At 62.4% G+C, this 10,089-nt stretch overlaps 1 protein-coding gene across 1 annotated transcript; it reads left to right on the top strand.

Annotated features, from left to right (window-relative positions):
- Nucleotides 1-4,160: 4,160 nt before the first annotated feature.
- Nucleotides 4,161-7,888, top strand: PAEP (progestagen associated endometrial protein). The gene is made up of 7 exons (XM_071216559.1): nt 4,161-4,300; nt 4,589-4,728; nt 5,268-5,341; nt 6,288-6,398; nt 7,068-7,172; nt 7,382-7,426; nt 7,713-7,888. Exons 1-6 carry the CDS (start codon nt 4,187-4,189, stop codon nt 7,396-7,398), a joined length of 561 nt encoding a protein of 186 aa, XP_071072660.1. The 5' UTR covers nt 4,161-4,186; the 3' UTR covers nt 7,399-7,426; nt 7,713-7,888.
- Nucleotides 7,889-10,089: the final 2,201 nt, after the last annotated feature.

Raw genomic sequence — 10,089 nt, 5'->3', positions numbered from 1 at the left:
TCTTCTGTGTGTCTTCTTGAGTGTTCGTTTCTATTGGCCCACCAAGGAGGCGGGGACTCAACCCCACATGCCCTACTGACATGATTGAATCAAAATAAAACCTATACAATGTTAACTATAACCCCGGCAGTGCAGCGGTGCTCCAAAATGTATTCACCAAATGCTATGAATGTGCCTCAATGATGAAAGAGGTTGTTGATGTGGGAGGAGTGGGGGGGAGGGGTCAGGGGTATAGGGGAGCCTTTTATGTTTTTTGAATGTAACATTTTTTATGATCTATGTATCTTCAAAAAAAAATACACTTTAAAAAAAGGGGAAAAAAAAGAAAAAGAAAAGGGTCATGCCCAGAGGAACAGACCAGTGAACAAACGTAATCAATTCCTTTTTTGGAATTCATAAACAACATCAAACTGCCACAAGTACCCTCTGCGCAAAGTGGTAGTGAATGTTCCGAAAGAATGGGACACTGCGCAGGTGAGGAGGGGGCGTCGTCCCCTCTCACACGCAGTCCGCCTTCTCCAGCGTCTCTGGCACCAGTGTCTGGGGCCGTGGAGCAACAGGCAGCAAGGCGGTTGTCGTTTCTAGGGGAGGTCACCAGAAGGCTACAAAGAAAACATGAGTGAGGTCCAGGGGCAGGACATGGGCAGGTGGCATTTACTGTGGGGCGAACTGAGGCGCAAGCTGGGCAGCCACCTGCTGGGAGAACATCCCAGACCTGGGCAGCTCCAAGACCAACGGGCTTCTCCGTGTCCTAGGGCACCACAAACCGGAGGACGCCCGTCGAGTTAGGCCAGGCCCACCCATCCCAGCGCAGCCTCCCCTTCAAGACCCTGTTTCCAAACGAGGTCCCTTCCCGGGCCTGAGGCTTGAATTGGCACGTGGCTTTTTGGAGGACACAATTCGACTCTTCACAGAGGCTGATGCGGCCACGGGGGAGAAAACGAGAGAGGTGAACCCTCCCAGGGCTTCGCAAATCCAGGTCTCGAGGCAGATGCTGGCAGTGGCGTGGTGAGAAGAGGGGTCTCGTCGCGGGGGAGCGAGTGTCCGAGTGAGCAGCACCTGTGGGTCTTGACTTCACAGCACTCCTGTGGGCGCACAGTGGGGCTGTTTTGACCTTTTACGTCACGATGACGACGTTGGTGATGACCAGCGCAAAGGCGGTGGGTGCTCGTGAGCCCACAGACGGGAGTGGTGGGGCACTGGGCAGCAGTCCATTGAGGACTTTTGGGGGGTCCCACTCCCAGGCTGAACACACACTGGGACAGGGCCCGGCCGAGTAGGACAGCAGGCCTCCAGCCCGCCGCCCGCAGCCTCCGAACCCGTCAGCCCCCCTGGCAGAGCGCCGTCATATCTGCCAGCCTCCCTACTCGTTGGCCCCCCTTCCAGCTCAGACCACCCCGAGAATGCCAAACGCGCTTCCCTAGCCAACCGCGCTTCCCTAGCCAACCGCTCAGGCTTGTCCCCGAGTCGGGCACCCCCAGCCTCCCCGGGCCCCTGGCCTCAGCCACCTGGAGCCTGTCCCTGTCCCCACTAAAGCACCCCCTGCCCTGCTGTCCCAGCACGCAGGTGTCCCGGGGCTCTGGGGCCCGGTCCCTGGAGCGGCTGCACTGGACACCTCTGCTTGTCACCACGGGGGCCCGGGCTGATCACCACCAGGTCAAGGGCCAGCCATCCGCACGCCTGGAGCGCCCAGCCCGGCAGGCGAGAGGCCGCACTCGCAGGGCGCTGCGGGACAGGGACGCTGGAGGACACGGAGTCGGGCAGCAGCCAGGCCAGCGAGGCCCGCAGCCGCGCCCCAGCCCTACGGGAGCCGCGCCCCTTCACTGCCCAGACTTCCTTCTGAGAAAAGGAGCTTCCTGCTTCGGCCCCCGTCCAGAGGGGACGGAAAGGGGTCCTGGTGGGGAGGGGCCAGCCCCGGGCAGAGGCCGGGTCTTTCGACCCGACTCCGTGGGCAGCGACCAGGTGCTCAGTCTCCCTGAGTGCCCGGTGCGCTCCGAGCGAGGCCGGTGGCAGTTTTTGGTATTTTTGTTAAATGTCCTTCCGTGAAAGCTCACTCTTCCTGGAAATGGCTCCCAGGTGCGGCTGCCAGGCCTGCCTTGTGGCCGGTGCGCAGGAAGTGCCGGGCCTGGCGCGGACCCGGGGCGGGACGCACCAGGAAACTGGGGGCGCCGCGGGAAGACGCTGCTTTTGCCTCTTCCTGGCTGGCCCCTCGTGTGCAGACCCTGCTCCTAAAACCAGCGGCGCCGCAGCCCTTGCCCACCCCCTTCTCCGCCCCACCGCGCTTCAGAGTCTCAACAGAAACAGGAATTTCCATCTGCAGCCAAGCCTCCTGGGACGCCGCTGAGCAGCGACCCCCGGGAGGGCACACGGCGGGGGGGGGGGGGGGGGCTCTCCAGGCGGGCCTCGGGGCCCCTGCCCTGCACCTTGGAAGGGGGTCTCGGGGGTCTCGGGTAGCCTGTCTGGGGGGTGACTCCTCCTTGGTAGAACAGTAAGTGGCCGATCTAGGAGAGAAACCAGAGGCCAAGAGCAGGCACGGCGGGTCCCTGAGCCCCTCGTCTCCGCCGAGCCCTGCCCGTGGGGGCGGCCATCGGAAGCTGGGTGTTTAAGAGGTGAGGCCACCCCGCCTCAGGTGGGCCTGGCCCAGGACGCTGGTGTCCGGTGGGAGAGGCCCCTGGGGCTCAGTGGGAGACCCGGGGCTGGAGAGCAGGAGCTGCGCCCCCGCAGCCCCCAGGGTGCTGGGCCTCGCGCCGCAGAGTCTGTGCATCATCTCCTTAGTTTCAGCGGCCCCGGGGGAGACGCAGCTCGTCCTGGGGGGCGGGTGAGGGTGGGCCAGGCCCGGTCGCAAAAAGGCCCGGCCCCCCGCCCCCAGGAGGCAGGAGGTGGGCTTTTCCTCTTTGCCGCGCCCCCCGGCGCCCCCACAGGCCCCACCTTCGCCATCAGGAAGGTCGCTGTGCCTGCCCCACCTGCCCCGCACACGCACCTTCTCCCCCTGCGCCTGCTGGTGCCCAGCTCCCTGCCCTCCGCCAGCCCCTGGGGCCGCCCCTCACCGAGCCCCTCGCTCTCCTTCCACAGTGGGGTGAGGCAGCTCTAGGCTGGAGGTACAGGAGCGACGCCCCCCCCCTGCACCCCCTCCCCCCTGGACCTGGACCCTCCAGACCTCTCCCCTCCCCCTCCAGGCCCCTCTAGGTCCCTCCCCGCCCCCTCCAGGCCCTCCCCCTACCCCCTCCAGACCTCTCCCCTTCCCCTCCAGACCTCTCCCCTCCCCTTTCCAGCCCTCCCTTCCCCCGCTCCAGGCCCTCCCTCCCCCTCCAGGTCCCTCCCCTCCCCCTCCAGGCCCTCCCTCCCCCTCCAGACCCTCCCCTCCCCCTCCAGGCCTCTCCCTTCCCCTTCCAGGCCCTCCCCTCCCCCTTCAGGCCTCTCCCCTCCCCCTCCAGATCCCTCCCTGCCCCCTCCAGGTTTCTCTGGCCCCGGCCACCATGGGCACTGCCCTCACTGCTGTCACTAGGATTTAGCAGCAAGCCCTGAGCACACGCTGCATGCCACTCTGTCCTGGGACCTTAACCCAAATCCTGGCATCCCCCAAACCATCCCGCAGAGGACTGGAGCCACCGCAGAGAGGTGAAGCCCCGGCCCAAGCCACCGTGGGCTGGGGGGAGCGCAAAGCAGAGACCTGGGGAGACTGGAAGGAACGAAGCCCATTCCACGAGGACCCGCGGCCTGGAGGGGGCAGCTGCGTTGGAGCAGACCTGCGCTGGCGCTAGGGGCCGGGGGTGTGGTGGAGGCGGAGTGTGCGGTGGAGGTGGGGGGCGCAGAGGAGGGCTAGGGCATGTTCAGCCACCACCCACCCAACGTCCAGGCAGCCAGGCTGACCCTGGGACCCCGCCCTCCAGGACACACTGTCCTGAGCGCAGGCCGCGCTCCTGGCCCTGGCGGCCAGCCTGGAGCAGCAGCCCCAGAGCCTTCCGACCTGATGCTCTTCCAGGAACCGAGGGGCCTGGCAGGACAGGAGCAAGTTCTCGCTGCGGCTTGGAGGAGAGCCAAGGCGGGGAAGTCGCCCACGGGCCAAGGTAAGTCGGGGGTTCCTGGAACACGTGGGGGGGGGGGCCGCCCTCCTCCTATATAAGGCTGGGCGCGCGCTGCTTCGGCCTTGGCCTCTCGAGCTCAGAGCACAACCCCAGCTGCCACCATGAAGTGCCTCCTGCTGGTCCTGGGCGTGGCCCTCCTCTGTGGCACCCGGGCCGTGGACATCCCCCGGGCCGTGGACATCCCCCGGACCGTGGCGGAGCTGGACCTGGAGAAGGTCCGCGGATGGGGTTGGCTGGCCTTGTGGGGTGGGATGGGTGGGCTGCAGGGTGGCAGGGGAGGCCGCAGGGGTCGCTCCCCAGGACCCAAACTTCTCCCTGGCTCTTGGGGATGCCCCGGCCAGGCCCTTCCCAGGCCAGGACACGCTTAGAGGATGCCTTCCAGCGGCGGGAGGGGCGGTCCATGCTGGGCCACCGGGGGTCAGCGGGTGCTCCTCGAGGGAGGCCGGGCAGGGAGCGGAATGGGGACAGCCCCTCCCCAGGACAGACGCCCGGGGCTTCCCCAGGTGGCGGGCACTTGGCACACCGTGGGGATGGCGTCCAGCGACCTCGAACTCCTGGAGACCCCAGACGCCCCCCTGCGAGTATACATCAAGGAAGTGCGGCCCACCCCCGACGGCAACCTGGAGGTTCTCCTGAGCAAACAGTGGGTTTCCCAGGGCGCTGGAGGGGCGGGCGGCCTCCAGCCCCAGCGTCTCCTGCTGGGACTCTGCTTCCATCCTGGGTCTTAGCCACAGAGCCCCAGGGTGACCCCGGGGTCCAGGAGCAGCCACCCATTGCAGGCTGGCTGGGGCTGGTGGGCGGCTGTGGCCCGACCTGGGCTGTGCACCTTCCTGGGGGGCCCTGCCTGTCCCCTGAGCCGGGGGTGGGGGCAGATGGTGATGAGGACAGAGCCGACTCCCCACAGACCCTGCGGACCCCACAGTGGGGGTCTCTTGCCCCTAACTGTGGCCCCCACGCAGCCCAGCAAGGCAGCCGGCTTTCCGCGCTGGCTCCTCTGACCCCTCGATGGGTTGGTTTGTCCTGGGCAGGTGGGTGCTGCTTAGAGCAGGCCCTGCCGGGGTTCCGTCCCGTGCGGCCCAGTGACAGTGGACCCTGGGTGCCCCCTGCCCGGCTCTGCTCCCGCAGCCCTTGGTTGTCAGGATGGAGTTGAACCAAGGGCTCAGGGACCTGGGGGGCTTCCAGGGAGGACGGCAAGTGCGTCGAGAAGAAGATCCTCGCGGAGAAAACCCAGGACCCTGCTCGGTTCCGGATCGATGGTAAGCACCCGCCGCCTGGCCGCCCACCTGTCCAGGCTCCTGAACCGGCTGGGGTGGCAGGTCCAAGTTCAGGCTGATGGCTGCGGGGCCAGGCTGGCGGTCAGCTGCAGCAAGCCATGGTGGGCTGTGGGCCAGGCCAGCAGTCAGCTGCAGGAAGTTGCAGTGGGCTGCCGGGCCAGGCTGGTGGCCAGCTGCAGGAAGCTGCGGTGGGCTGCAGTCCAGACTGGTGGTCAGCTGCAGGAAGCTGTTGCAGGCTGCGGGCCAGGCCGGCGGTCAGCTGCAGGAAGCTGCGGTGGGCTGCGGGGCCAGGCTGGAGGTGAGCTGCAGGAAGCTGCAGAGGGCTTCAGTCCAGACCAGCGGTCAGCTGCAGGAAGCTGCGGTGGGCTGCAGTCCAGACTGGCGGTCAGCTGCAGGAAGCTGCGGTGGGCTGCGGGCCAGGTCAGCGGTCAGCTGCAGGAAGCTGTGGCGGTCTGTGGGCCAGGCTGGCGGTCAGCTGCAGGAAGCTGTGGCGGTCTGTGGGCCAGGCCGGCGGTCAGCTGCAGGAAGCTGGGCCGGTCTGTGGGCCAGGCTGGCGGTCAGCTGCAGGAAGCCGTGGCGGTCTGTGGGCTGGGTTGCACTTGCAGTGACTTGCTCTCAGGGCCGGCTCGAACATGTTCGTAGCCAAGCCCAGGAAACGAGCGCAGGTCTGGCAGAGGCTGCAGTGTCTGCGGCGTTCCCAATCCTGGTCCTGCTTTGGTGTTTACTTGCAAAGCGGCCGGGGGTCCACTGCAAGGGCAGGGGGAGCGTGGGCTCCGAGGAGCAACTCGGGAGGGGGCAGGCAGCGGCTGCACACACTGCCTTGGGGGAGAGCTGCTGAGGCCGGCAGCGCCCCCAGCACCCGCGGCCCCCCATGTCCGAGGGGGGGCGGGTCGCAGGGGAGTGATGCTCCCTGCCTGCTCTCTTCCAGCGCTGTACCAAGGCCAGGTCTTCATGCTGGACGCCAAGGACTCGAGCTTCCTGATCCTGTGCGTGGAGAGCCAGGCGGTCCCTGAGCAGCAGCTGACCTGCCAGGCCCTGGGTACCGCTGACCCCACAGGACTGCTGGCTGCACCCGTCCCGGAGGCCAGGGCTGGAGGCGTCTCTCCGGGGCCCGCTCCGGGGCACAGAGGCCAAGGACAGGGCTCCACATGCAGCGTGTTGGATACGGGGAGTGGGCAAAGCGCCCGGGGCCCCAGGCAGTGTGAAGGGTGGCGCGGAAGGGGAGGCTGGACGGGCGGCCCCAGTCAGGTCCCCGGGCCCGTGCAGAGCCGCCAGCCTTCGTGGGAGACTTTCACGTATGTCGCCAACGGGGTGTCAGGCACGGGCCAGCATCCAACTGTGTTGTTCTGAAAAACAAATTCAAGGTGGCATTTCCCGCTGTCCCTTGGGCAGCCCCCGGACCCCCAGAGGTCATTAGGTCTAGGGCCGCAGGCGCTCCCCGTTCTGTCAGCGGTCTTGCTGGGCTGGACCCGGGCCGTACAGGAGGGAGGTGGGCACTGCGCTTTCCACCCAAGACTGAGGAGACACACCTGGAGGTGACCTGGCAGGAGAGAGGGGGTCCGGCTGCTGGTGGGGGAGGGGCCGCCCTGAGCCCAGAGACCCCACACGGGAGCCGGCGGGCCGAACCAGACCTCAGCAGGCCCCGCCAGCTGAGCCCCGCAGGCCCTGTCCACCACGGCCTAGGGACTGACCACCCCTCCCCCCACAGCCAGGACCCAGCAAGGCGACCCTGAGGTCATGGGCAAGTTCAAGATGGCCCTCGAGACCCTGCCCGTGACCATGCGCATCTTCCTGGACCTGACCCAGGGCAAGGGTGAGTGTGGCCGGGACCCCCCACCCAACCCCCAGCAGGAGGCCAGGCGAGGCCCAGCTCCCACGTGGGGGCTTGTGGACGATCGTCCTCCTGCCCTGGCCTTGGCCCAGAGCTGCCCTGAGGGGTCCCGCACCCCCCGTACTTGGACCCCTCCCCTCTGTGCTGGGCGGGTCCCCCAGCGACGTCACCATGACCCCCTTGTTTCACAGAGAGGTGCCACGTCTAGAAGAGCCCTGCCGTTCCGGCCACCTGGGGTAATGTACGGGGCAGCACGGGGCCGGGTCTCCTGTGTGCCTGGGGGCCTGCTGGGGGCCTGGGGCCTGGGTTCCTGCTGGCCACCCCGGGGAGGCAGTCTGGCCTTCCCCAAGGGAGCGTTTGGAATCCTCAGGGCAGGGGGAGGTGGAGGGGCCGAGGGTGGGGGAGGCCGGGCTGGGAGGGACAGGCCACCCGAGGCCCAGGCGTGGGTTAGGTGGGGGCCCAGGGGTGGGGCCAGCGTCCCCAGGCTCTGGGGTCTCAGGTGGGGCCGCCTGGTCCTTGCAGGTCGGGGACTTTCCCAGGAGCCGGCCCCTCTTCATGAGAGAAGACGTCCTCCCCGCCCCATAGGACCCCCACTCCGTGGAGAAGACCCCCAGGGCCTCTGCCCAGCCAGCGCACCTGCAGGGCTCAGCCTGGGGGCCCCTGCTGGACCCCTTCCCTTCAGCACCAATAAACCCTTGGGTACCCTCCTTCTGACTCGGTGCTGACTGCGGGGCTGGGGGAGCGGGTGAGGGGCCAGAGGGCTGCGCAGGGGAGGGGGCTGTGACCCCAGGTCTGGGTCTGGGCCCCATAGCAAATTCCAGAAGGTCCATCAGGACTCTGGAGAGGCCGTCGAGGCTTGCCACTTAATTAGGCAAGTGCAGTCAGCACCAAAGCACGATAAAGGATAGAAAGCGTAAAATTACAGTTCAGTTTATCTAACCAATAGTGATATGAAAACTTAAACTCTTTGCCAGTCAAATTCTGCACTATTTTAAGAGGCCATCCCTCACAGCCTTCGGGCCCATCTTTCAGGATTACGAGGGAAGTCGCCACTCAGGAGACTTTGATATCAAACTTCATATGCCTGTAAAACGCACTGAAAAATGAGGGTGAAAGTAAAGGCACGTCCTCTGGATAGAGCATTTGGGCAAAATAGATCAGAAGTGGGAGGAAAAATGGAAATAAGGTACATAGTTACAGAAATAGTAATTTAAAATAATAAGAAACATATAACTATTACATTTTTCCAAATACTATGGAATGGGTACATTTCTAGGAAAACATACAAATTACCAACATTGGCTCAAAAAGCAAAGAAAACTTATAACGAGAAAAACCATAGAAAAAAATGAAACAGTGGTTCAAAATTGACTGTTGAAACGGGTATCAGCACTTGTAGGTTTATGGTGAGAATTATGGAAGCTCTGTGGATGGTTCCAACTCACACGCTCCCCAGCATGGGAAAGGGTGGGAGTTGGGCAACCGTCCTGACAACACAGCAGGACAAGGATGATGCAAGAAAAGAAAAAAGTATCTCCATCACCTTTCTGAATAAAGACACAAAAATCTTCATAATTTACTAGCAGGTTGAACCCGGCAGTGCACTCAAAGATAACATAGCATGGTGTAGTAAAGATAACGAGGAAGTGAACACTAGAAGATGTCTCAGAGAAATGCACAGACTTAAGGTCAGGGGAGAGGACCCCATAGAAGCACCTCTGTGATTTTTAAAAACATGCTTTAAAAAATCATATCTCATTTTTGTGGCACCACCTTAGCAAACCAAGAATGTCATTCAACATAAGCTAGCTTATACTGTACTAATGACCAACCCTAAAATTTCAGTGACTTAAGACAGCAAATATTCATTTCTTGTTCATGGAAAGTTTTCTTGGCCCATTAGCTGGGGTGTGTGCCCTTGAGGACCACTCAGTCACCCCCAGGGTGGGGGAGGAGAGGCCTGGGGGCTGGGGCCCATTGGCTGAGTGCTTGCCTGTGGGCCAGACCACAGAGGATCTACCTGGAAGAGAAGGGACCCTCCTTAAAGGAATAAAGTCAGAAGCTGTCATCCTAGGGAAGCAGGTCTAGCTCATGGGTTGAGCACCTGCTTCACATCTATGAGGTCCTGGGTTCAATGCCTGGTACCTTCTAAAAAATTGAAATAATAAAATTTAGATAAAAGCTATCATCCTGTTTAATGGGAAGAGACTGTTTTCCCCTAAGACAGGGAACAAGGCAAAGACGTCCTCACCCTCTTGCACAGCAGGTACCTAAAACCCCAGTGGGTGTCCGAAAGACAATACAAAAAATAAAAGGCATACATCTTGCAAAGGAAGAACTAAAACGTTCTCTGTTTGCAGATGCTATGATTCTATACATACAAAATCTCAGTGAATTTACAAAAATGCTCTTAGAACTAGTCAGTGCACTTAGCAAGGTTGCAGGTTACAAGTCCAACATGCAAAAGCAACTATAATTCTCTATCGGTAAGTATATATAGTAACTTAGTAGCATAGCAGGATGGTGGACCGAGTAATGTCTCCACCCAGATGCCACGCCCTGACCCCAGAACCTGCAACCCTGGAAGGCAGAGGGGCTTTGCAGAAGGGGATGAAGTTAAGGGTCCCTGCATGCTCCAGGCAGGCCCCAAGTAGAAACCACAAGAGCCCTCCTAAAAGGGAGGCAACAAGGTCAAACGGAGAAAAGATTACGAGAGGACAGAGGCAGTGAGGACGTGAGGACTGCCAGAAGAGGCGGGGAGCCTCCAGAAGGGAAGTTGCCTTAACTTGAGCCCCTGAAGACTCGTTTTGACCACTGACATCTGCACCCAACTGGCATCGGTTTGAGTTGTTTTAATCTGCTATGTGTGTGGGAAGTTGATGCAGCAGTAGTAGGAAAT

Source organism: Dasypus novemcinctus, chromosome 8 (genome assembly GCF_030445035.2).
Source record: "Dasypus novemcinctus isolate mDasNov1 chromosome 8, mDasNov1.1.hap2, whole genome shotgun sequence".
Lineage (NCBI taxonomy): Eukaryota > Metazoa > Chordata > Mammalia > Cingulata > Dasypodidae > Dasypus > Dasypus novemcinctus.
This window is presented reverse-complemented; position numbering and strand designations above follow the sequence as displayed.